Source organism: Bos indicus x Bos taurus, chromosome 20 (assembly GCF_003369695.1).
Source record: "Bos indicus x Bos taurus breed Angus x Brahman F1 hybrid chromosome 20, Bos_hybrid_MaternalHap_v2.0, whole genome shotgun sequence".
Lineage (NCBI taxonomy): Eukaryota > Metazoa > Chordata > Mammalia > Artiodactyla > Bovidae > Bos > Bos indicus x Bos taurus.
The window spans coordinates 71,530,323-71,557,669 of record NC_040095.1 but is presented as its reverse complement, the minus strand read 5'-3'; the positions used below and the strand labels follow the sequence as shown (position 1 = coordinate 71,557,669).

The following is a 27,347-nucleotide window of genomic DNA, read 5'->3' as shown; positions in this document are numbered from 1 at the left end:
ATCAATCAACATAAATTGAATTGTAAACATGTAATCAGATCCCAATGGATACCAGTTTGAGCTGTGCTGATCACATTTTAACACATGTCTAGTGCAATGCCATTTGGTTTTACACAGATTCTTATCTGGTTGATCCACTCTAGTTATTAAAAGCTTGATTTAAGCAGCTAAATACAAACCCAAGAATGTAATGTTAGTGACAAGAATTTGGAATCAAGCAATACCTTCATCATAGCAATCAAATGTTTAACAGGACATTCTTCTGATCAAAAGTTAGATTTTAAATGACAAAAATCCATATTGCTTCATCTTTTTAAACTATGAGAAGGACATGATAGGCTTTACTCATAAATTTTTCACCTATTTAAGTTAATGAAGAGAAAAACAACTAGCCAAAATCCAAACCAAAGAGTAGAATTACGGTGAGTCAATAGATGGTTTGAAACACAAATAGTGTTAATTATAGAGCAATACATATTGAGAGCTAACCTTCTGATTGATTCATGACACTAGCTGAAGATTCTGAATACATTTTTGTTTTCAAAAGTCCATGCATATATGAATGTTATTGAAAGCTTTTTTGATAAATGAGGATCCACCAACTTTTATATTCATGGAAAAGTGATGACGTCTTAATTTTTTCTCATGAAATTATATATTACTTATAAAACAAGTGAAAAGCAATTATTTATAGAAAATATCCTAAGAAAGCATATTCAACTCTTACAAAGATACCTCCAAATTAACATGTGCTTATCCAAATGTGTTTATGAGTTATCCAATGACTACACTTAGCACAATTTTACATACACTGTGACTAACAGTAATAAGTCAGGGTTAGTATGTTTGCATATGTAGATAAAGGAGGCTTAGTCCTGAGAGTCCATTCATGGGGTAAACCATCACTGTGTTAGACTGGACCTCTTAGTACATTTAAGTGTTGCCTGTATACAGTCTATTTTAAACAGGGTTACAAATAGCGGTGAAAAGAAGAGAAGCGAAAAGCAAAGGAGAAAAGGAAAGATATAAACATCTGAATGCAGAGTTCCAAAGAATAGCAAGAAGAGATAAGAAAGCCTTCTTCAGCGATCAATGCAAAGAAATAGAGGAAAACAACAGAATGGGAAAGACTAGGGATCTCTTCAAGAAAATCAGAGATACCAAAGGAACATTTCATGCAAAGATGAGCTCGATAAAGGACAGAAATGGTGTGGACCTAACAGAAGCAGAAGATATTAAGAAGAGATGGCAAGAATACACAGAAGAACTGTACAAAAAAGATATTCACGACCCAGATAATCACGATGGTGTGATCACTGACCTAGAGCCAGACATCCTGGAATGTGAAGTCAAGTGGGCCTTAGAAAGCATCACTACGAACAAAGCTAGTGGAGGTGAAGGAATTCCAGTTGAGCTATTCCAAATCCTGAAAGATGATGCTGTGAAAGTGCCACACTCAATAGGCCAGCAAATTTGGAAAACTCAGCAGTGGCCACAGGACTGGAAAAGGTCAGTTTTCATTCCAATCCCAAAGAAAGGCAATGCCTAGGAATGCTCAAACTACCACACAGTTGCACTCATTTCACATGCTAGTAAAGTAATGCTCAAAATTCTCCAAGCCAGGCTTCAGCAATATGTGAACCGTGAATTTCCTGATGTTCAAGCTGGTTTTAGAAAAGGCAGAGAAACCAGAGATCAAATTGCCAACATACACTGGATCATGGAAAAAGCAAGAGAGTTCCAGAAAAACATCTATTTCTGCTTTATTGACTATGCCAAAGCCTTTGACTGTGTGGATCACAGTAAACTGTGGAAAATTCTGAAAGAGATGGGAATACTAGACCACCTGATCTGCCTCTTGAGAAATCTGTATGCAGGTTAGGAAGCAACAGTTAGAACTGGACATGAAATAACAGACTGGTTCCAAATAGGAAAAGGAGTTCGTCAAGGCTGTATATTGTCACCCTGTTTATTTAACTTATATGCAGGGTACATCATGAGAAACACTGGACTGGAAGAAACACAAACTGGAATCAAGATTGCCGGGAGAAATATCAATAACCTCAGATATGCAGATGACACCACCCTTATGGCAGAAAATGAAGAGGAACTCAAAAGCCTCTTGATGAAAGTGAAAGTAGAGAGTGAAAAAGTTGGCTTAAAGCTCAACATTCAGAAAACTAAGATCATGGCATCCAGTCCCATCACTTCATGGGAAATAGATGGGGAAACAGTGGAAACAGTGTCAGACTTTATTTTTCTGGGCTCCAAAATCACTACAGATGGTGACTGCAGCCATGAAACTAAAAGACGCTTACTCCTTGGAAGGAAAGTTATGACCAACCTAGATAGCATATTCAAAAGCAGAGACATTACTTTGCCAACAAAGGTCCGTCTAGTCAAGGCTATGGTTTTTCCTGTGGTCATGTATGGATGTGAGAGTTGGACTGTGAAGAAGGCTGAGCACCGAAGAATTGATGCTTTTGAGTTGTGGTGTTGGAGAAGACTCTTGAGAGTCCCTTGGACTGCAAGGAGATCCAACGAGTCCATTCTGAAGGAGATCAGCCCTGGGATTTCTTTGGAAGGAACGATGCTAAAGCTGAAACTCCAGTACTTTGGCCACCTCATGCGAAGAGTTGACTCATTGGGAAAGACTCTGACACTGGGAGGGATTGGGGGCAGGAGGAGAAGGGGACGACAGAGGATGAGATGGCTGGATGGCATCGCTGACTCGATGGACGTGAGTCTCAGTGAACTCCGGGAGTTTGTGATGGACAGGGAGGCCTGGCGTGCTGCGATTCATGGGGTCGCAAAGAGTCAGACATGACTGAGCGACTGATCTGATCTGATCTGATCTGATTGGAAAGAAACAGAGGAAAAAATAGAATGGGAAAGACTAGAGATCACTTTAAGAAGATTAGAGATACCAAGAAAATATTTCATGCAAAGAGGAGCACGATAAAGGACAGAAGTGGTACGGACCTAACAGAAGCAGAAGATATTGAGAAGAGGTGGCAAGAATACACAGAAGAGCTGTACAAAAAAGATCTTCATGACCCAGATAACCACGACAGTGTGATCACTCACCTAGAGCCAGACATCCTGGAAGGCGAAGTCAAGTGGGCCTTAGGAAGCATCACTGCAAACAAAGCTAGTGGAGGTGATGGAATTCCAGTTGAGCTATTTCAAATCTTAAAAGATGATGCTGTGAAAGTGCTGCACTCAGTATGCCAGCAAATTTGGAAAACTCAGCAGTGGCCACGGGACTGGAAAATGTCAGTTTTCATTCCAATCACAAAGAAAGGCAATGCTCAAACTACCGCACAGTTGCACTCATCTCATACACGAGTTAACTAATTCTCAAAAGTCTCCAAGCCAGGCTTCAGCTATACATGAGCCATGAATTTCCAGATGTTCAAGTTGGTTTTAGAAAAGGGAGAGGAACCAGAGATCAAATTGCCAACATCTGTTGGAAAAACATTGAAAAAACAAGAGAGTTCCAGGAAAAAACATCTATTTCTGCTTTAATGACTATGCCAAAGCCTTTGACTGTGTGGATCACAATAAACTGGAAAATTCTGAAAGAGATGGGAATACCAGACCACTTGACCTGCCTTTTGAGAAATCTATATGTAGGTCAGAAAGCAACAGTTAGAACAACAGTCTGGTCCAAGTCGAGAAAGGAGACTGTCAAGGCTGTATCTTGTCACCCTGCTTATTTAACTTATATGCAGTTTTTTGTGTGTCAAAATGGATTCCTTATATGAGTAGGTTTATTTTGAGGATTATGCAACAGAAAATATGCTCCATGGAACATATTATTCTCCATACATGTCTGTGTGTGTTTGTGCTCAGTCATTTCTGACACTTTGTACATCCATGGACTGGGTAGTCATCAATAAATGGTAGCTATTAGTCATTAAGTAAAGAATCATAGAGAATGGCATTCAATATATTCCTTATCATCCACCTAAATGACTCAATGAATTATATAAGTAATAGTACCTAAAATAGTAAATATCCACACTTTTCTGGTCTTGGTATTTCCTTTTTCTTTCTTGTCATTTATGAATCATAAGTCTAGTTTTAGCACATGATTGCCCAAATAAGAAAGCAGAGTTTTGATGGTTATAAATAAATGTATAATACAGAAGTCTACATACCTTTGAAGGAAGAGCCATTTTAGAAAGAGCATCAATGTCATGGCTCTTCTGCTGAATAATGCAGGCAGGATTTATATATTTGTAGATTGATGCCATTTCCTTAAGAGATTATACATATAGGTGAGTATTAAGTAATCACTTTGTTAGATAGTATTTTGCACTAAATGAGTTCTCTGGAGAAATAACAACTGGGTACAATGCAGATTTGCCACGGGGCCCAACTGGTTTCTAGTGCTTTTCTTTTTTAGATTCCGTGTCCATATTCTCCTTCATACACTGGGAAGTCTACATCATAATACTGATGTCTGCCATCGATACTCGTGCCATAGTCTGTTACCCGTAATATTTGTTTAATCCAATTTAACACAATTTCTTCCACACAATTATCATAACTTTGTGTAACAACCTATTACAATCCCACTTTGGGTTATGGGTTGAAAAGTTTATTTAATATCCATATATCAAAATCTTGACTCCCAGTACTTCTGAATACGACTAAATTTGTAGATATAGTTTTTAAAGAGGAAATTAAATTGTAATTGGTTCAAATAGTGCATCCTAACCCAGGATGACTGGTATCTTTTTTAAGAAAGGAGATTAGAACACAAGAATACACACAGGAAAGACTGTGAGAGACACAGGAGGTGATGGCTGTCTATAAGCCAGATGGAAGCTTCAGAATGAAACCAACCCTACTAACATTTTGATCTTGAATTACTATCCTCCAAACTGCAAGGAAATCAGCCTCTTTTGTTTAAGCCACCCCAGTCTGTGGTACTTAGTTATAGCAGCCCTCGCAAACTAATACGTTCTGCCTTCAGTAGACAAAGAGACTGCTTTCATATTCAAAGGAAGTTTCGCTTCTTTGAAGAGTAGTATCATTTTTAACATATTTCAAATGTTTATAGTACACGTTCAAAATGTGCACAAAACATAAGTTTACAATTTATTGAATTTTTTCAAAGTAAAAATGCCTTTATGACCAAACTTCTAAACAAAGTAGAAGACCAACACTACATCAGACAAACTTCTCATCTTCTTTCTGAGTCAGTATTCCTCAAGTTAGATGAATCTTTATTTTTAGAGACCCTAACTCTACACAGTTTCTGTCTTTTTCTGAATTTTACACAAGTGAAATCAAACAGAACACATTCTTTCATGTATAGTCTTCTGGTGAAAACTGTTGATACCTGAACATTATGTTAATGATTGCTTTAGCTTGTTTGGGCTGCTATAGTAATTATAACATAAGCATTTATTTATCACTGTTCTGAAAGCTGGAAGTCTAAGATTGGATTGGGTTCTGATGAAAGCATTCTTCCTGGTTTGTAGATGGCTGTCTTTTTGCTGTGCCCACACATCACATGGGGCAAGGGAGTGCCCTGGGCTCTTTTATGAGGGCACTAATCCAGTTCATGGGCTTCCCTGGTAGCTCAGAAAGTAACGAATATTCCTGCAATGCAGGAGTCCTGAGTTTGATCCTTGTGTAGGGAATGTTCCCTGGATCAGGAAATGGCAACCCACTCCAGTATTCTTGCCTGGAGAACCACATGGACAGAGGAGCCTGGGGGGTTACAGTCCATGGGGTCACAGAGTCAGACACGACTAAGCATGAGCAGGCACTAATTCAGTTCATGAGGGCAAAGCAAAGCCTTCATGACCTAATGGCTTCCCTAAAGCCCCCGCATTATAAATAGCAATGGTTCTTTTATTACTGTAAGTGTAGAGATCAAGTTGACAACATTCATTGAATCATGGAGAAAGCAAAGGTGTTCCAAAAAGACATCTACTTCTGGATTGTACTCCAACTATACCAAAAAATCTGGAACAAACAACCTCATTAAAAATGTATAAATCTGAATACCTGGCCAAAGAAAATATAAAGATAGTAAATCAGCATATCAAAAATACTCAAAATCATATATCATAAGGAAATTACAAACTAAAACAACAGTAAGGTAGCACTGCACACCTATTAGATCCAGTAAACTCAAAAAAGGGGGGTGCAGGGTGGGGCTTCTCTGGTGGCTCAGTGGTAAAGGATCTGCCTGACGATGCAAAACACTCAAGTTCAATCCCTTACCCAGGAAGATCCCACATGCCACAGAGAAACTTAGCTGGATTTTTCCTCAGCTAAACAAGGCTCGCCTGTGACCTGAACACTACATGTCTACTACTTAGTAAACAGCTTTGAAAAAGTGTCCAGACAAAAAGTATCACACAATTATACACAGCAGCTCTACTTCTAATGGCTAAAAACTTTCAAATATCAGGATGTCTTCAGTAGATGACTGTGTAAGCAAATTGGGATACATCCAAAGTGAAGGGGAGCAAATGCTACCCCAAAATATACCCCTTCAGCATGAGAATTCGTTGGACTTAATTAACAGTTTTTTTTAAGAGGACACATGATCATCTCTGAAACCCAAGTTCAAGATGGCTCTTCTGAGTTACATTTACAAGAGAAATCTCATTTCAAAGGAGTTCTCTGTATACACCATATAGAAAGATGATAGTCTTGTGAAACTCTTTTTTTATCAATAGGGAAAGCTAAGACGTAAATCTGTACAACAACCATACCCTTCCTTTCCTTTAGTTTTGTTTTTTAATATTTATTTGTTTTTTTATTTGGCTGCGCCAGGTCGACCTTCGTTGAGGCAAGCCAGATATTTAGCTGTGGCATGCAAACTCTTAGTTGTGGCATAGGAGATCTAATTCTCTGATCAGGGATGGAACCTGGGCCTCCTTCTTAAGGAGTGTCCAGTCTTAGCCACTGGACCACCAGGAAGCCCCTGTTTTGTTTTTAGATGAAGATGGTATCTAAGGTGATATCTTGGGCCATTTCAGTCACTGACTCAGTTTCCCGAGTTTCTTCAAAGCACGCACAAGGTGCACATTATTAACCTGGTTTGCAAAACAAGGAAAGGTAGTTCATACTACAACACTGTATGCTTACAAATATGTAAATAGTAAATGACATGTTATTTATTTTTAATTACTATGGGGAAAAAGAATGTAGTATTGGTACATGTTACAAAATGAATAAACATTAAAAACATCTTTAGTGAAAAAATCCACATAGAAAAGGCTACCCAGATCCCATATTCACCATGTCTACTTTACATCCATCAAGTTTGTCCAAATGTCTGAAAATCTCAGTAACAGTCTTAAAAAAAATTGGATGAGGACGGGAAAAAAGATACATTCATACAATCTGACAATTGCTGAAAGTGGAAGTGGGGCTGTGGATTACATTATAATGTAGAAACTATATGATTTCCTGATTTTGGAGATTATGTGCTGGTTCCACAGGAGAATGCGCCCATTTTGGATAAAATGCATGGAGTGTTTTAGGTTATGTGGCAAATGTGAGGTGTTTTTTTGTTTTGTTTTGTTTTGTTTTTTAGCAATATTAAGAGTTTCCTGCACATTTTAAGTTACTGAAAAGTAAATTTTTTTCAAAACAACCATGTCAATACCACAAAAGAAAACAAGATCAGACAGGCTTGAAACTCTTATAGAGGCCAAGACTTACCCAGGCAAAGTTCAAGGGAAGTTGTGATGCTCATTGCCCTTGAAGGAGTCCACATGGAATTTATAAATAAAATTTCCCACATAAAGTTGTTAGAATACATTCAGTAAAGTTGAATAATTTGGGATCAATTTACAATCATACAAAATACTACAATTTACAATCTGAATCACTATATAAAAATCAGTTGTGTTTCTATACACTAATAACAATCAGAAACAAAAATTACGAAAAAACCTAACCAAGGACATAAAAGACCAGTAGTCAGAAAACTAGAAAGCACTGATTAAGACACCAAAGAAAACACAAATAAACACAAAAATATTCCATGCTCATGCACTGGAAGAATGAGTTATTAAAATGTCCATTCCAACAAAAGCCATCAGCAAATGCACTGCAATCAAAATATAATATCCAATGGCATTTTTCATAGCAATATTCATAGAATGTTCCTAATAATATTCTGCAACAACTAAGGACCCTGAACAGCCAAAAAGACTGAGAAAGAAGAATGAACCTGGAGGCATCTTCCTCTCTGACTTCAAACTACATCCGGGAGCTGTAGTAACCACAACAGTGAGGAACTGGCACAAACACAGGCACAGGGACTCGAGGAAAGAATAGAGCGCCCAGGAATAAAGCCACATGTATGTGGACAGTTCATGAAAATCAAGCCAGGAACGTGCAAAAATGAAAGGACAGTCCTTTCAAGAAACAGTGACAGAAAACCTACACCAAAGAACATCACTGGCCATCCTCTAGATCATCTAACAGAAATCTAACTAAAAACCCGCCATTTTGCACATGGAGCTCTTCCCCGCCCCGCCCCAGTCCTCTGAGATGGACCTCTGGTCAGCGCTCAGCTGGACACAGGAAACGTCTACTTGGTCCTCATTTTCCCCTCTTGCAGCGCCTCCCTGCTGGCGAGCACTGAGGCAACCCCGCTCGTCTCAGCCGGGACGCAGCCCCGTTATCCAGAAGCCTCAGCCCTGACAGTCCTGAGGAGACAAAGCTCCCGCCAGCTGGTCACCGAGCCCAGTCTGAAGGCAAATGTCCTGTGCCCACGGGTCAGAGGGGTGTTGGCGCCCCCTGCAAGCCACCAGAGACGAGCGGGCAGCCCCGCGGTCACAGACCTCAGAGGGCTCACCCAGAACCAGCTTTGCTGTGAGCACTCAGACTGGAAACCCAAACTGAAATGGAGCCAAAAATCTCCATGACCCTGCTCAACACACGGCCAGGGAACAATTGATTAAAAACCATATGGAATGAAAGGAACATAAACACAAACTTTGCAACTGACACCACATTTCAGTTAAAAACTATAAACATTTTAGAAAACAACAAAAGATCTACATGACCTTGAGTCTGGTGATGAGTTCTAAAACACAACAAAAAAGCCAATATACAAAATGTTTTAAATAAATTAATTAAAACACTGACTTTTAAAAATGTATACATTCACTCTGTAAAGGACCTTACTCAAGAAAACCACAGGACAAAGCGTTAGGGGAACCACTAACCAAAACCACCCGCCCGTCCTTGCCGGGCACCAGAGAAACCACCTGCAGGAGTCGTCTTACAACAGGAGGTCCTGGGTAAGGACAAGGAACTAAGAAGCCACCACCAACCAGAATTCAGGAAAGGTCAAAGGAGACAGGAGACTCCAATCCGCAGGTCTTACCAACCTCCCAGGGTCCTCCTTGCAGAATCCACCTTGGATGAATGATGCATATGCCACCGGGAAGGACCCCAATTCAGAATGACTGGCCAGAGACAAACCAGAAACTAACCCAGTGCCCATAAAACCTGAGACTGTGAGCCACGTGGCAGAGCAGTTCTCTCAGCTTCCCTCACCCTCCTGCCCTCCACCCAGGCAGCCCTTCCCAATAAAGTCTCTTTGACAGCACATGTCGCCTCGGACAATTCATTTCCAAGTATCAGACAAGAGCCTGCTCTCAGGCCGTGGAAGGGGTTCCCCCTTCCTGCATAAAAATCACAAACCAGGAGAAAATATCTTCCAAATGTGTATCTGTGCAGAAGGAAATGGCACCCACTCCAGTATTCTTGTCTGGGAAATCCCATGGACAGAGGAGCCTGACGGGCTACAGTCCAACAGCAGGGCATTTTTGAAGAGAGGAAACAGTCCCAGGAAAGTTGAGGCGCTCACCAAAGACCCCAAAGCTTTCGATGGCACAGCCAGAACTGTGGCTGAGCACCCCCAGCTCCCAGGCCTCTTGATACTGGCCTCTCTCACCAGATACAGGTGTGGCAAACTAGAATGTAAAACATGGCTGAGGGCTTCCCTGGTGGCTGAGTATTAAAGAATCTTCATGCCAATGCAGGAGACATAGGTTGGATCCCTGTCCATGCTGTGGAGCAGCTAAGCCCACGCACCACAACCACTGAGCCTGTGTTCTAGATCCCGGAAGCTGTAACTACTGAGCCCATGAGCCCCAAAGCCTGTGTCCCACAACAGGAGCCACCAGTGAGAAGCCCACACACCACAACTAGCATAGCCCCTGCTCGCCAGAACTAGACAAAAGCCCACACAACGAAGACCCAGCACGGCCAAACATTAATAATTTAAAAAACGCATATCTGATCAAGAATGTGTACTCAAGTTATACCAAGAACTCTAGAGCAAACAAACCTGTTAATACTTGGTAAAGACTGAAACATACACCTGGCCACAGAGGGTACACTGACAGTAAACAACCATAAGAAAACCTACTCAAGATCCTGGTGGGATGCGTGCACAGCCACCTTTGGAAGACAGTCTGACAGTTTTTTCCAAAGCTAAACAGACTCATCTTAGGATGCAACACTACACCTCTTGTATTTAGACAACAGCTTTGAAAAACTGTTCAAACAAAAACAAGCATAAAATAATGCACAGTAGCTCTATTCTGGGTTAAAAATTGGTTAAAAACTGAAAGACATCAGAATGTTCTTCTGTAAATGAATTCATAAGTAAATTAGGGCACATATATATCAAGGCGAGCAGAATATGCCACCCCAAGTTGTGTCTTTTGGACATCAGGATCATTCTGGACTGCCATTTAAAAAATAGCAGATACAGGAGGATGTTTGAAAATGCCCTTTTAGGAATTAAATTTACATTTATTATGGAAATCTCCACTTGTAAGGCTGTCTCCACCTATGTACCAGAAATGGAAGGATAACTAAGTCTTCAGAGAAGCTAGTCCATGGAGATGGCCTGGATGTAAATCTGCATATTATCCAGACCCCTGTTTACTGTGCTTTGCCTCCAAACCTCCCAAATCGTTCTGTCCCCCGCCCCCCACCACAATATCTTTCTTTTGTTCTTAGCTAAATATAGCCCATAAGTCACAGGCTTGGGCCATTTCAAGTTTTCCTAGATACCTTACAAGCATATAGGGGGTATGCATGGTAATAAGCTTCTGTTTTCCTCCAGTTCATCTGCCTTTTGTTGTGGGGGAAAGTCTCAATGAGGAAAAGAGAAATATAAAGGGAACATTATTTTTCCTCCAATACACATGCAATGGAATAGTATTTGGAAATATAACAGAATGAACCATCAAACCAAACAAAAACCATGGATGAATCTTACGTGTATATTGCTAAGTAAAAGAATCCAGTCTACACACTAATGACCCCATTTATACGACATTCTGAAAAAGGCAAAACAGACTTAGAAAAAGATTATGAGGTAGGAGGTTCAATATTCCATCTGATACATTACAGATGAAATGGTTGGATGGCATCACCGACTCGATGGACGTGAGTTTGAGTAAGCTCCAGGAGTTGGTGATGGACAGAGAAGCTTGGCAGGCTGCAGTCCATGGGGTCGCAAAGAGTCAGACACAACTGAGCGACTGAACTGACATTTCAGATGAATATCTACCACTGTGCATTTGTATAAACCCATAGAGCTTTAGACCTCAGTTAGTAAATCATAATCTATTCAAATTTAGTTATTTAGGATATGAGAGTGTCACAGAATGAAACACAGAATGCAGCAGAGTCTAAATGACTTAGAAATGCATGGAAAAAACTCACTCTTTGTTGCTGGCTGGGCCGGCATAGGCTGACGAAAGCTGAAGCACCAGCAGGTCCTGAGGATCTTAGCGCAAAGAAAGCCAGAACTGGGCAGATAAAGGACACAGCAGGCCCCCACCCCGTCCCAGTCCTCTTGCTTCTCAGCCCGCTCTCTGGGCCTGGAGGAGGGTCCTCTCCGACTGGACCGGTGTGGACCCATGGGCAGCGTCACTGCGTGGTGACAGCCAGGCACACAGGGCCCCTGGGCCACGTGCAGCCGCCCAGGGCTTCCAGGAGCCCATGTGCAAGCGCCGGGACAGACATCTGACACACAGACACACCACCTAAAGTGGAAACACCTGGTTCCTGGGACTCTGGAACTTAGCTTTTTAAAGGCCCTTTCCTTGGCCCTCACCCTTCTGGGCTGCTGTGTCTCCTCCTGACTCCTCCCCCTGAGACGTGTGGCTCACAGGAGCCTCCCCAGGACCTGAGCTGCTCCGCAGCTCCCACTGTGGTCCAGCCTCTCAGAGGGGCTGCTCCACCGCCCGTTGTAAACGGGAACTCGCCGTGGAAAGGCCCCTGAGCGTCGGTCAGGATACAGCTGCGCAGGGACGGCCACGCCCACGCCGCCTTCTCCACCTGCCCACGCCGCTGGGGCCACTGGGTTCACAGACTCTGTTTTCCTAGTAAGGGCCTCAGAGATCCCCTCTGTCCTTCTGGAAGTGTTCTGTCCTGCAATGCGGCTCAAGCTTTTCCCCTTCACAACCGCAATGGCAGTGTCGCGAGTCATTTGGATCGTTTTTCCGTTTAGTTGCTCTGATTAACTCCAAGGACCACATGCCTACACGCGTCTCTAACTGGAGCATGCACGGCCCCAGTTCCAGGCACGGGGGACGCAAAACAGAGTGTCTGTGATACAGCTTCCTGGGGCATCATGTTTATTCCCGGTGCTTTAGAAGGACACTCATTCAGCCTGAACTAACCCCACAACGTCCCAAAGCCGAAACACCAATGGTCCTGAGAAGACCCATCTACTGTCAGCCTGAAGTGAACCCCACAGTGTCCCAAGGCCAAAGCCTGAGCAGGTCTTGAGGAGACCAGACTCCCTGTCTTCCTGAACTGAGTCCCACAACGTCCCAAAGCTGAAGCCCCAACGGGTCCTGAGGAGGCCAGACTCCCGTCAGCAGCCACACGCTGCCAGGTGCTCAGGCAGAGCAGGAATTTCGCCTGGGGTGGGGGTGGGTCGGGGAGGCGGGCTCCTCGCTCCGGGCCAGCCAACGGGAACTGCAGCTCAAGCCTCCCTCACTGGCTCAGGCACAGCTAAGTGGAGACTCCGCCCCTCAGGGCAGTTCTGGTAGGTCCATTAAACTATGCAAATTCAAACTGAAATATTGCCAATATCCAAAACTTCTCCAAAATAGTTAAGGAATAATTAACTTGAAACTGTATAGAATGAAATGTAGTCACCAAATTCACTCAAATTTATTAACAGACATTTAAATTTTGAAATTATCAAAATTGTGGACATAAACATAGAAAATCTACATGACCCTGGGTTTGGCCTGTATATCATGAGCTTTGAGTTTTAACACACAAGCTGTGAGTCCACAAAATAAAAATATTGTGGACTTTATAGAAATAAAGATGTCTATTCTGAAAGACCTCATTCAAAAAATCAAAATACAAGCTACAAACTGGGAGAAAATATTTGCAAAATTCATATTTGATACAGGATTTGGACACAAAATAGACAAAGACCTCTTGAACAACACTATAAACAATAAGTAAAGATCTGAACAGACACCCAGCCAAAAAGAAGTTTTACAGATAGTACAAAACAGAAACACGCTCAACATCATACACCATTAGGGAATTACAAATTAAAGTCACAAGCTATCACACTACACATATTAGGCTGCTAAATTCTAAATATATGACAATACCAATTGCTGGAGGCTGAGGAATAGCAGGAACGCTCCCTCACTGCTGGTAAGATGCATGCACAGCCACCTTGTAACACAGTTGGACAGTTTTCTCTAAAGCTAAACACACCTCACCTTGGGATCCAATGATCGTACTTCCAGTATTTAGGAAACTGCTTTGAAAAATCCATGCCCAAACACAAAGATGAACTTAGGCACAGCAGCACTATCCATAATAGTTAAAAGCTTGAAGTAATCAGGGTATCCTTCAATAGATGAATCCATAATCAAATTGGGTATATCCATGTCAAAGCAAGTAGAACATGCCACCCCAAAATATGCCTCTCTGCTGTGAGGATTGCTTAAGTCCACTTCCATGAAAAAAAAAAGAGGATGCTCAGCAAACTAAGTAGCAATTGCCGTTTTGTGATGGACATTTACAGCAGAGAAATCTCTGCATTTAAGGGTTGTCCCTGTTTGCACCAGAAATAAAAGGATAATTAAAACTCAAGTAACTTATCAATGGAGAGGTCCCAACTTAAAGCTATAAACAATCGTACCCTTCTTTACTGTATTTTGTGTAATTACCTACCATAACGGGCTTCTCCCATTCTTCAGAGTCTTGTTTTTAGCTGAAGAAGGCATTTAAGATGATGACTTTGGACATTTCAGGGAGTGTCTCAGGTTTCTTTGGCAGCTCCCCTGTATACAGAAGCTATTTTTTGTTTTAGTCACTAAGTCGTGTTCACCTCCTTGCGACCCCACAGACTGTAGCCCGCCAGGCTCCTCTGTCCATGGGATTCCCCAGGCAAGAATACTGGAGTGGGTTGCCATTTCCTTCTCCAGGGGATCTTCCCAACATGCCAGGCCTCCCTGTCCATCACCAACTCCTGGAGTTTACTCAAACTCATGTCCATTGAGTCGGTGATGCCATCCAGCCATCTCATCCTCTGTCGTCCCCTTCTCCTCCCACCTTCAATCGCTCCCAGCATCAGGGTCTTTTCCAATGAGTGAGTTCTTGGCATCAGGGGGCCAAAAGTATTGGAGCTTCAGCTTCAGCATCAGTCCTTCCAACGAACACTCAGGGCTGATTTCCTTTAGGATGGACTGGTTTGATCTTGTTGGAATTGATGGGCACCTAAAATTTGCAAGGCCTTTGGCGCTGTAAATGACACCTTCCCTCAAGCAATGTCCCTGGGTTAATTACCAAAAAATAATTCAAAACAGGGATGACTTTTAAGAAGCCAGTTTCAAGACGTAAATTGTATTCACAACAACTAAAGTATTAGAACACATGCAAAAACACTCCACTAACTGCTGCTGCTGCTGCTAAGTCGCTCCAGTCGTGTCCGACGCTGTGCGACCCCATAGACGGCAGCCCACCAGGCTCCCCGGTCCCTGGGATTCTCCAGGCAAGAACACTGGAGTGGGTTGCCATTTCCTTCTCCAATGCATGAAAGTGAAAAGTGAAAGTGAAGTCGATCAGTCGTGTCCGACTCTGTTCGACCCCATGGACTGCAGCCTACCAGGCTCCTGCATCCATGGGATTTTCCAGGCAAGAGTACTGGAGTGGGGTGCCATTGCCTTCTCCAATGCATGAAGGTGAAAAGTGAAAGTTAAGTCGCTCAGTCGTGTCCGACTCTGTGCGACCCCATGGACTGAAGCCCACCAGGCTCCTGCATCCATGGGATTTTCCAGGCAGGAGCACTGGAGTGGGGTGCCATCGCCTTCTCCGCCACTAACTACTAAATCAATGCAAATCAAAACTACGATGAGGAATCACCTCCCACTTGTCACAATGACCATCGTTAAAAAGATCTCCAAATTCCTGAAAAGCATCTGAGTGTTCGTGTGTCTTAGTCTCCCCAAGTTTCTCCCAATTTAGTAAATGGTAACAGCTTCCACCTACTGATGAGGCCCTAGACCCCTGAAGAGCACCTCCTCCCCAAGCGCAGCCCCCATGAAGTGTGTCCCGGGTGCAGCGGCAGTTTCCTGAGTCTAGCTAGGATTGCGGATTCCTTTTCCTTCGAACAAGCTGTGTGGCCGGCGGCACTCGAGTTGGCTCCACCCGTGAGTCAGGACTCGGCATTCCCGTGTCTGGGGGACCCCAGGTGGGGTGGGGAAAGGGCACAGCAGCTGGGACTGAAGGTCCGTGCCAGCCTCTGCAGGGAGATCCTGCCAGTGTGGACACGGCCCTGAGCCCCCTCACCACAGGGAGGAGAGCATGAGTGGATGCCTTCAACATGATTCCTCCTGCAGGCCCCCCAGGCCCCCCTGGGGGGTGGCATCAGATATCACCCCCCAGACAGGAGCAGCTGGACGGGCAGGGGCCTCACCTTTGTGCTCTGCTGGCCGCTGTAAATTCTGTTCCTTGTCACCCTGCTTCAACACTGGCTATGCCAAACTTTATACGCTGGGCCAAGTCATTCAGTCTTGTCTGATTCTTTAAGACCCTCTGGACTGTAGCCCACCAGGCTTCTCTGTCCATGGGATTCTCCAGGCAAGAATACTGCAGTGGGTTGCCATGCCCACCCAGGGATCGAACCTGCATCTCCTATGTCTCCTGCATTGGCAGGCAGGTTCTTTACCACTAGTGCCACCTGGGAAGCCCCACTCCAAACTTTAGGACCATAAATAAATGGGACTGTTTTCTAATACATGCGTGTGCTTCTTTCACTGGTTTTATTGCGTTGGGGTCATAACAGGTATGCCTCCCCAGGGACCTCAACCCCTGTGACTTTGGGGGATGGGGCCCTGAGCAGCAGAAGCCCTCTGGGGTCTGCCTGGTCCACATCTTTGTCTCCTGCCCTGCGGGGGGTAGGGGGGGATCAGAGGAGGTCCCCCACCACCTTCCACACACACATTGCCTGCCTGACAATACTGGGGTCCCCCCCGGAGCATGACGCCTCCCCACAACCGCCCCCCAAGGGAGGCACTGCTGAGGCTCCGAGGAAACAGCAGGCAGAACTGTCCCTGAGGGGGGTCCGACCTGGGTGGAGGGGTGGAGGGCCCACCCCACATGGGTCCCCAGGCATGGCAGCCCCAGCCCTATGCTCACTCTCACCCTCACGTTCCACCCCACCCCCACGCCCCTGCACCCCCGCCAGGCCCCACCCCCACGCACCTGCAGCCCAGCCAGGCCCCACCTCCTGGTGTCCAGTGGCCCCTGACCCTCTCCTCCCAGGGTCCTTTCCACCTTTCCCCTCCTCTTGTCTCTTGATTTGTCTTGGTGTGTCTCTGTGTCTCTGTTTTTCTGTCTCTCTCTCTGTCCACCGTGTCCCCTCCCTAGATCAGTGATCATATGGACAGTCTATCAGCTCCTAAATGATGCTGAAGTCGGGGTGGAGGTAGCGTGCACCTTCAAGTCACTGGATGATGATCTAACACCAGTCAGAGCTGGATTCTGTAGGAAGGAAGAATTTTTTCCCTGCCCATCTTGGGCTGTCTTCTGGGGCTCTGTAACAAAGAACAGATTCACAAGAGAAAAGCACATAGATTTCACGTAAGCTTTTATGACATGGGAGCCCTCATAAGGAGATGAAGACCCCAGTGGCCTAAGTGTTTCTGGACTAAGCTGAGAGATGAGATGACTGTGGAAAAGTAACTCAACACACAAGGCAGTAACATTAACAAGGAACTATCCTGACATCCTCTCTGGTGATGAGACTGTCTCTCTCCTCCCAGTTTAGGGAAGGTGGCTCACCTTCCTGTGTTCAGGAAGAAAGGGGATCCAAGCGCCCTTAGCTCAGAATACTCTTGCATGTTCAGGGCCACACGTTCTGCCCCCCTCCAGAGCGAGGAACCAGGCTCCAGGCTGTGGGAGTGTCAGGATCCCAGGGTCCCCACCTCACCCACAGCCCCGCATACTGCATGGGTCCTGAGGCTGCAGGGGGTTCTGTCCAAGGAGGCCCCACAGCTGGGGGCACACGGACCACTGCGGGTGCAGGCGAGTGTTGGGGGGGGGGTGGCTCCCAGCCTGGGTCCTCAGTGACAATGAATCTTCTCCTAAAATCAGGAGACAGTTGTTGGAGAGCCCAGCCCATGCTCATTGCCACGTCCCTGACTCTGGACGCGGGGCCAAGGGAGGGACTCAGGCCCAGGGGTCCAAGGAAAGGCTTGCTGATCCCTCTAGCTGTGGAGCCAGCCCAGGGATGGGGCAGACCCACTCCCCGGAGGGGATGGGTGCCCCCAGGACAGGCCACACCAGAAGTGAACACTGGCGGCAATTCCAATGGCCCACGCCCTCCCCCAGCCAAGCACCAGAGGAGCTCAGCTTTCCGCAGCTGAGCGCCTTCAAGACAGGCCAGCCGCAGCCAGACGCCTCCGCAGCCAGAGCCAAATGGGCGCCCAGGACAAAAATAGCCATCAGATGACCAGAGGGCTGGCTCCCCACCCCGTCTAAGGCAAGCTGCTTGCAGCAGCTGCAGCTAAAAATAGGCGAGAAGGGGGCTGGCCTTCGGCAGAAGCACAGGGGGCAGCTCGGTCCTGTCCCAGCAACCGCAGGTGGGCCATGCAGTCGCTGCGCTTCATCTCCGCGGAGGCCCTGGTGTCCCACCCTCCGGGGGCCCAGCAGAGCCTGGACGCCGTGGCCCACAATCTATACCCGCTGCTCTTCAAAGCCAGCTACCTGCTGGAGCAGTCCGCCGTGATCCGCCTTCTGCTCGAGCGCTGGCCCCTGGAGGAGTTCCGGCTGGGCCCTCTGCTGGGTCCGAGCGCGGACCACGCTGGGGACCTGCGGGACCGGGCCTGCCGGGCCTGCCTGGAGGCCTGCGTACGCGGCCTGGCCGATCACGTGCTTCAGGGCGGGGGCCGCCGGCGGCTGCGGGTGGCTGACCTCACGGGCATCCGAGACGTACAGGTGCAGAGGTGCCCCTGCGGGCGGGCGCTGGGCAGGTGGGGCCGGACGGAGCTGCTGGCCAGGACCTGCTGCGAGCTGCAGAAGCAGCCCTGCGCCACCCGGCGCCCCATCGAGGTCCTGGCCGACGTCTTCGTCACCGCGGGCAACTTTGAGGTGGTGGCGCGCGCCCTGGGGCCGTCGGGCCCCGGCTCTCTGCGCGTGCGCTGCCTCTCGCTGCGGGCCGACAGCCTGGACCCAGGGCAGCTGCTGCACGTGCTGCGCCTGGCAGGGCCCCGAGAGCTGCGCCGGCTGGAAGTGGTGCACAACGTGCGTCTGCACGCGGGCCACGTGCAGCAGCTGCTGGCCCAGGGGGGCTTCCCGCGGCTGGTCTCTCTCACCCTGCCTGCCAAGGCCTTTGATGCGCCCCCCGCCAGCACCCCTGCCTCTGACGGCGAGGAGCCCCTGCTCGCCTCCATCGCCTGGGCGCTCAGCAGGATGACGCAGCTCACGGAGCTGCACATGGCCTTCTCCACGCTGACCGGGAAGCTGCAGACACTGCTTGGGTGAGTCTGGGGTGACCGGAAGGATGGGGCGGGGGTGGGGGGCATCTGCCCTCAGCCCCTCAGCCCAGGTCAGGGCGGCCCAGGGCTGTGCACAGACCTGGTTACTTACAAGGCACAAGGCCCGGTCCCTGTGGGTTTTGCCCAGCCCAGAGCAGCCAGAGAGGACCCATGGGGAGGGAGGAAGCCCACCTGGGACTGGCCGTTGGGGGCCACCTGGGAGCCCCACGCCTCAAAGGAGACTCTCCAGTTAGTAAGAAAAAGACAAGAGTCCTGATTAGCAAGCAGGCAACATAGAAGTAACTCCATCACAGTGTATTAATTACCTTTTGGTGTAACAAAGCACCCCAGTGCTGGGGCTCCTGTGGGCAAGACAGGAGCCCTGTGGGGGCAGCTGTGGTCTCTCCTGAAGGCCTGTCCGGCGGGAAAGTGGAATGATCCACTTCCATGCTCATTTTCATGGCTGTCAGTGAAAAAAAGGGAAAAGGGAAAGTCGCTCAGTCGTGTCCGACTCTTTGCAACCCATGGACTCTATGGAATCCTCCAGGGTTCCAGTCCATGGAATTCTCCAGGCCAGAATACTGGAGTGGGTAGCCTTTCCCTTCTCCAGGGGATCTTCCCAACCCAGGGATCGAATCCAGGTCTCCTGCATTGCAAGCGGATTCTTTACCAGCTGAGCCACAAGAAAAGCCCAAGAATACTGGAGTGGGTAACCCTAACCCTAATCCTAACCCTTCTCCAGGGGATCTTCCCAACTCAGGAATCAAAATGGGGTCTCCCGCATTGCAGGAGGATTCTTTACCATCTGAGCTATAGGAGACCTCAACTCCTTGGCTCATGGACCCCTCCGCAAGCCCTCTGGCTCCTGTAACCTTCCCTGCAGAGTACGACGCCGATGCTGCCACTCACGGTGTGGTGAGGGCCGGTCACCAGGCCAGGGGAGGGCACCACCGAGGGTCGCCACCTTGACAGCCACCAGCTGTGAATATACTTACAAAAATTATGGAAAATAACTTCTCGTTTCTTGAGCCAATGAGTGTGAGGACGTCTTCTCTGGTTTAGGGAGCCGTGGCTTACCAGAATTTTTCCTTTAAGCAGCAGCTGGCCAGGGCCTGCATGGCCTCTATTCCCTGAGGCACCTGGGCTCCCCGCCCCATCCCCCACCCCGGCTCCTCAACCAGGTAGTTGCCCAGCTCAGGAAAGGCGGGCCTTGAACCCACACACAAACACGACTGCCGTGTGGCAGCGCCCTGGGACCCTCAGGACAATCCTGCCCTTGTGGTGCCTGGGGAAGCACGTTCACAACCAGACAACCCGGCACAAACCCGCGGGGCCATCTTGTTGGCCCCGCCCTGACATCACCTGTCTCCCCTGACCCTTTGCTCTGCACACTCGCTGAGAGCCCGTCCAAAGCTCCAGAAGGCCCAGATGTGTGGTGTGTCAGGCCTAAGTGGGAGGGAGTAGACGGTTGTGTAGTCAGGGAAGGTCGGTTTCCAAGGTGACCTTTGAGCAGAGACCTGGCCCCTGAGTGAGTGGAGGGCCTGGGGAGAGTGAACCGGCAGGAACCCTGCAGGTCAAGGGCCTGAGCTGGGGCTGAGGCCGGCTCTGGGAGACACAGAGGGGGCGGCCTGGGCTGGGGGCTGAAGGACAGGTGAGGAAGGGAGCAGGGGGGAAGAACGGGGGTAGGGAAGAGCCAGGTCAAGCCCTGGAGGCTCTGAGCCCGACTTGGGGTGATCAGCCCCAACAGGACAAGGGTTGCCCTGGCTCCCTTGGCTCACACAGCAAACCCAGGTGGAGAGATGGGAAGACCGGCAGACAGGGCAGTCTTCCCACGGCTCCCAGGTTGGTGACTCCCTGGGAAGACTCACTGCCGAGATGCAGATGGCTGTGATGACGGGCACGCACCTGTCTGCCTCCTTTCCACTTAGGCCTGACACATGGCACACCTGCGCCTTCTGGGGCTTTGGACAGGCTCTCAGCGACCAGCTGACTGAAGCCCGAGTGTGCAGAGCTTCGGGAAGACAGGTGATGTCAGGGCGGAGCCAACGAGACGGCCCTGCGGGCTTGTGCCGGGTCGTCTGGTTGTGAGTGCGCTTCCCCAGGCACCACAAATGCAGGACTGTCCCAGGGTGCCGCCACACAGCAGTCATGTTTGTGTGTGGGCTCGGGGCCCGCCTTTCCAGACACATGGGGAGCACATTGGAGACCCAGGCCCAGGGGTTTCATTGGGGGCTTGTTGGGAGGGCACCTCAGCCTGGCATGCACAGAGATTTCAGATCCCAGAAGGAGGCCTGTGTCAGCAGGCACCACATTGCTTGTGCGGACAGCTCAGGCCAGGGGCCCCTTATCAGCTGAGTGGGGGGCCTTTCCCAAATCCAAGCTCCCAGACACACGTTGGCAGTCAGGCCTGCCCTTTGACCCTTTTCCACACAAGAGGCCCCTTAAGGGTTGGGGCGGGGCAGCTGGGGAGAGGGCTCCTTATGGATGGATGTGGGCATGAGAGAGATGTCGGTGGAAACACTCCGCACAGCTCAGGGCCTGAGCCACAGCCTGCAGAGCCGTGATAGGGGGACAGCAGGCACTCTGCTGTGTCGGCAGCTGGAAGACCACAGGAGCTCTGGGCCCAGAGTACAGATGTAGGGTGAGGTGGTAGAGGAGCCCCAGTGGGCAGGTGGAGAGTGGACCCCCACGTCCTGACACTCGGTGCTCAGCTCGGTGACCCCAGACCCAGGCCAGGAATCCCCAGGGCGGGTGTGGGTCTGTGAGAGCCACTGAGCAGGGCAAGGACTCCTACTCAGAGCACAGGAGGGTCTTCAGGTCCCTGGCAAGCTAAGAATGGACCCCTCCCTGCCCTAAAAGCCTGTGCGCTCCAGCCCTTCATTCGGAGCCAAGCCAGGTACCAATTCACAGGCACTTCACAGCCCCACAACAAGCTTGTGAACACACAGAGCCCTGTTGACAATAGAGATTGATCACTTTGGTGGCTGAGGACAAAGGCCAGGCCTGTCTTCAGGTAAAGTCGAGCCTCTGCTGCAGGTGGCTACACTGCCTGCTGCCTCAGCCCTTCCGTTGCACCCGGGCAGCTGCAGACAGGAGGTACAGGAAGGTCTTGCCGTGTTCAGATTATACTTGATTTACGGGCACTGAAACTTGAATTTCATATCATTTTCACATGTCACAAAACATTCTCATTTTGATTTGTTCAACTGCTTAAAAATGAAAAACAGTCCTGCTCTCAGGCTGAGTGGAGTCCCGGGTAGGTGGGTGCGGCTCTGAGCCGCAGTCTGCTGTGCCTGAAACAGGATTCACCCCAAGGCCCCAGAGCACCCCGGGGCCTGCTCTCAGCCGCTATTTCCCACCTTGCCCGCAGCCCCCTCCGGACGCCGCTGAGAGTGCTGGACGTGGGCAACTGCGCCCTGAACCACGAAGACATGACCTTCTTGGCGAACTGCATCCACGCGGCCCACCTGGAGGTGCTGGACCTCAGCGGGCACTGCCTGGTGGACCTGTTCCCGGCCACCTTTCACCGGCTGCTGGGCCAGGCCGCCCCCACGCTGAGGGCCCTGACCCTGGAGGAATGCGGCCTCGAGGACCGGCACGTGGGCGCACTGAGCCTGGCGCTGGGCACCTGCCGCCGGCTGCGGGAGCTGCGCTTCCTGGGGAACCCGCTGTCGGGCCGCGCGCTCCGGCGCCTCTTCGCCGCGCTCTGCGAGCTCCCCCGGCTGCGGTGCGTGGAGTTCCCAGTGCCCCGGGACTGCTACCCCGAGGGCAGCGCCTACCCCCAGGACGAGCTGGCCATGTCCAAGTTCGACCAGCAGAAATACGACGCCATTGCGGCAGACCTGCGCGCGGTGCTGCTGCGCGCCGGCCGGGACGACATCCAAGTCTCCACACCCCTCTTCGGGAGTTTCGACCCGGACATTCAGGAAACCAGCAATGAACTCGGAGCTTTCTTGCTGCAAGCCTTCAAAACCGCTCTAGAAAACTTCTCCAGAGTGCTGAAGCAGATGGAGTAGACCCTGCACGTCCGAGACGGGTGCGTCCGCAGCTCGGACTCCAGGGTCCCCGCCCGAGTATCACCCCGTCCACCAACTGGGCGCCTCCTGGTGAAAACACCCGGACGCTGCTGGAGCGCGGCCCTGGCTCCGCCCCTCTCCCTGGGAGCAAAGACAGAACGGGGGTCTTACTGAACCCCATGCTCAGGCTTGGGGAGGAGCAGGCCAGATGCCCTGCAGTGGGAGCCGAGGAGCAGCCCAGGCGGTAGGGGGTCGAGTGAGGTCCAGCGGCGGGACCGGCGCTCGGGTGCTGGGAGGACAGGCCAGTGTGAGCGCGGAAGGACAGAGAGGACACCTCTCTGGACACACGGATGGAAGTGACCAGCCGAGGCGAGTGAAAGCGAGGGGCACACCGGAGCCCGGGCTGCGGGGTGCAGGTATCTGCCGCGCTGCCCTGTATGAATATTTAAATTCCTGTCCAGCGAGGACACTGGCTTTGCTGGTTAATGGCTCTTCCTGCCCTCTGGCCTGCAAGTAGCAGGCGAGGGCTCCGCTGGTGCCAGCCTGAGCCCAGAGCCGCAGGTGACCTCTGGCTCTGATGCCTCCCCCACTCCCACCTCCACCGACCCTGGGCTCAGGGGGCGCCTTCTGGCAGCTGAGTCCTGGCGCTTCAGGAGTGGTTAATTCCAATGTTTGGACTTGGTTTCTACTAAGATCAGATTTGTGCAGAGTGCTGCATATTAAGGTAATTAAATATTAATGCTAATAAAACAGAAGTGTGGCTTATTCAGATATGGTATTCTTTCTTTTTTAATCTAATGGATGAAAAAAAGGTCTTGCGATAATTTGTATTTCCTAGATGTTCATGAAACTGGGCATGTTCATATGCTTGTTGGCCATTTGTATTCCTTTGTTAAAATGATTTATTTAAACAAAAAGTTCACCCACTTCTCCCCTTCCCCCACAGGACCCTTGCCTGTTCTAATCTCTTTAACTTATATGCAGAGTACATCATGTGGAATGCCGGGCTGGATGAATAACAAGCTGGAATCAAGATTGCTGGAAGAACTATCACCAACCTCAGATATGCAGATGACACCACTCTAATGGCAGAAAGCAAAGAGAAAGTAACAACCTCTTGATGGGAGTGAAAGAGGAGAGTGAAAAAGCTGGCTTAAAACTCAACATTCAAAAAACCAAAATCATAGCATCTAGTCCTATCACTTCATGGCAAAGAGGGGAAAAGTGGAAGCAGTGACAGACTTTATTTTCTTGGGCTCCAGTAACTGCAGACTGTTACTGCAGCCATGAAATTAAAAGATGCTTACTCCTCTGAAGGAAAGTTATGACCAACCTAGACAGCATATTAAAAAGCTGAGACATTACTTTGCCAACAAAGGTCCATGTTGTCAAAGCTATGGTTTTTCCAGCGGTCATGTATGGATGTGAGAGTTGGACCATAAAGAAAGCTGAGCGCTGAATTGATGCTTTTGAACCATGGTGTTGGAGAAGACTCTTGAGAGTTCCTTGGACTGCCAGGAGATCCAACCAGTCCATCCTAAAGGAGATCAGTCCTGGGTGTTCACTGGAAGGACTGATGCTGAAGCTTAAGCTCCAATACTTTAACCACCTGATGGGAAGATCTGACTCATTGGGAAAAACCTTGATGCTGGGAAAGATCAAAGCAGGAGAAAGGGACAACAGAGGATGAGATGGTTGGATGGCATCACTGACTAGATAGACATGAGTTTGAGCAAGCTCTGGGAGTTGGTGAAGGACAGGGAAGCCTGGTGTGGTACAGCCCATGGTGTCACAAAGAGTCGGACACAACTTAACAACTGAACAAAACCAAATATATATAGTATTCCACAGGGTTTCCCAGGTGGCTCAGTGGTAAAGAATCTGCCTCCCAATGCAGGAGCCACAGGAAACATGGGTTCGATCCCTGGGTCAGGAAGAGCCCGAGTCTTTGGGAAAGCAGTGACAGAGTGGGCTGGAGCGACAACGTGGCGGCTTCCTGCCCCCTGCACTTGTCAGCTCTGCCCTTTGCTCACCCCTGCACGTCTCCTCACGTGTTGTACTGGTCAAGTCTCACTGGCACCTATTTCAGCCACGTGGACTTTGTTATTGCAAGAAACTCTTGGGAGGCACAGGGCAAAATTTTGAAACAATTTTGTTCTAATTCTGAAGAGAAGAGTAGCTTCTGCTGTTTGTGTCTCTGGAAGTTTTTCAATGACCTGGCCTCTGAGTGGTCAGCAGGTAGGACCGGGCACATCCAAGGCTGAGCCTAGCAGCTGTTGTGGAGAAGAGCCCGGGGAGACTGTGGCAACGTAGGACCTGAGATCTATGGCAGGAGTGGCCACACAGGGGTCTGCTGGTGAACACTCCCAACTGCCCCCCCCCACCCTGAGGAATAGCCCACTTTTGTGAAATTGAAGAGCCTGGGAGGCTCATCTGGAGCACTTCAGAGGCGCACAGATGGCCCGAGTGGGACCTACGCCTCCCACTCATCCCAGGGCATCGAACTGACTTGTTGCTGTGGTCCTGCTCAGCCACAACACTGAATACGCCGCTTGCAGCCTGGTGGGTTTTCCCTGTACCTGCCCACCCCAAGACTGGTGGTCCTGAGGATGCCCAGTGATGCTGGCAGTGAATGTGACCGTGGGTGCCCACCAGGGTCAGGACCACCCTTGGGCTTCTCGTGCGGCAGACAGCAGAGCTCCCACACGAGGGCAAACCACACTGCACAGGGGAAGAGGACAGAGTGCCAAGGGTCAGGAGACCGGCAACTGCTACATGGCAGCTCAACTGGGCTGCTCTTGGGGAGCCTGAGGTGCTGTCATCTGCCTAGACCCACCCAGTCTTACCAGGGACCAGACAGTTGAATGGAATGGAGAGACGATGGGGACCCTGATAGACCCTATAGGACCACAGCCTAGATGTCTGGGGACCACCATGTTACCTCCTCTTGGCCTGTGTGGATTGATAATTGCCCTTCCTCCAGGAATGCAGCATTGTTTCCTGCTGACCATCCTGGCAAGAAAGGGATGCAGCTTCGGGGCTTCAATGCATCTGTCCCACCTTAACAATTCTTGTTCCAGACGGTTCTTTCCAATTGTGTACTCGGAGCTTAGGAGACACCCGCAGACCCAGAGGACTCGTACAGTCACCGTGCCCAGAGACCCAGAGACTTCAGCCTGCAGCTCTCTCATCAGCTGCCCGCTCCTAGACCCAGGAGCCCCGCCCCTCCCCTCCCTGCCTGCTGCTGGCAGCCCCGTGGTCTGTGCAGGTCCTTGTTTTGCTGGAGGGCCTGCAGGGCGCATGCCTGCTTCACAGCTGCCAGAGCCGGCTCCTGCTCCACTCAGAGGCCACAGCAGCACACAACCCCACAGCCCCCAAACTTGGCTGCTGTTCTTACCCTGGGGCCAGGGAGAGCTGGTTTGCCAGCAGAGAAGATAAAACGAGATCTGAGGCCAAAGGGTAGTTTCTCTAAGGTTCGAGATGTCATTCACGAGCCATTTCTGGCTCTTCTCTGAGGTCTGACCACCACGCCCCACCCCTGCCCTGAGGCTCCACAAGTTGGCCTTAGTCAAGCCCCCGGCTGTCTAAGCCAGCAGGACCAGAGCCCTGTTGAGAGCACAGCTGCTCTAGGGGTTCCTCAGGTGGAGGCGAGAACCTCTCACATCAGCCCACAAACCCGCCAGTCCCTCAAAACTGACCTGGTCTCACTCGGGGCAGTGCAGTTCTGAAGCCCAGCTGCCTGGGTCTGAACTGGACCTGTGACCACCTGCATGACCCTGGACGTGATGGCTGCAGAGAAGGGCTCACTGCAGGCCTGGGAAGCTGCTGACAGGCTGGCCCTCGGCTGGCGCCTGGGACCTGGGCTGGGGAGGGCTCCTGCCACCATCAAGTGGTAGGAGTGGCCCCTAGCGCCCACACCTGCTTTCCTCTGGGAGTCTGGAATTTGGGTCTGTGCCAGGCAGACTGCCTATGTGACTGGCCCTCCACAGAAACCCGGGACACTGTCTCTGAGGCGCGTCCACATGGCCATGTGGCCCTCGGGGTGGGGGGGCTGCTGGAAGCTGCGTGGTCTCCCCCTTTGCCAGGTGCGTATCCCTCTGCTGGCCTTGTCCTCCTTCTATGTGATGAGCCTCAAGTATGAGAACAGCCAAGCATTGAGTCCTCAGACCTCCCAACAAGTCATTAAGTCTGGGGTGGTCTCAGGAGCCTCTACCCCAAGGATATTAAGAGTGCTCACTGCACAAGACTGGGATCAGGGTGACTCAAGTGATGTGCATAACACACACAAAGGCCAATT

General features: G+C 49.5%; 1 protein-coding gene and 1 long non-coding RNA gene across 2 annotated transcripts; one reads left to right on the top strand and one right to left on the bottom strand.

Moving 5' to 3' along the window:
• Positions 1-16,742: 16,742 nt before the first annotated feature.
• On the bottom strand, positions 16,743-18,351 carry LOC113878944. The gene is made up of 3 exons (XR_003507169.1): positions 18,265-18,351; positions 17,341-17,642; positions 16,743-17,093 (listed from the first exon to the last, which is right to left on the bottom strand). It is a non-coding gene; the product is annotated as an uncharacterized LOC113878944 (long non-coding RNA).
• On the top strand, positions 17,923-23,819 carry LRRC14B (leucine rich repeat containing 14B). Its single transcript, XM_027520126.1, has 2 exons — positions 17,923-19,037; positions 22,405-23,819. The coding sequence occupies exons 1-2, from the start codon at positions 18,148-18,150 to the stop codon at positions 23,048-23,050; spliced, it is 1,536 nt and encodes a 511-aa protein (XP_027375927.1). The 5' UTR covers positions 17,923-18,147; the 3' UTR covers positions 23,051-23,819.
• Positions 23,820-27,347: the final 3,528 nt, after the last annotated feature.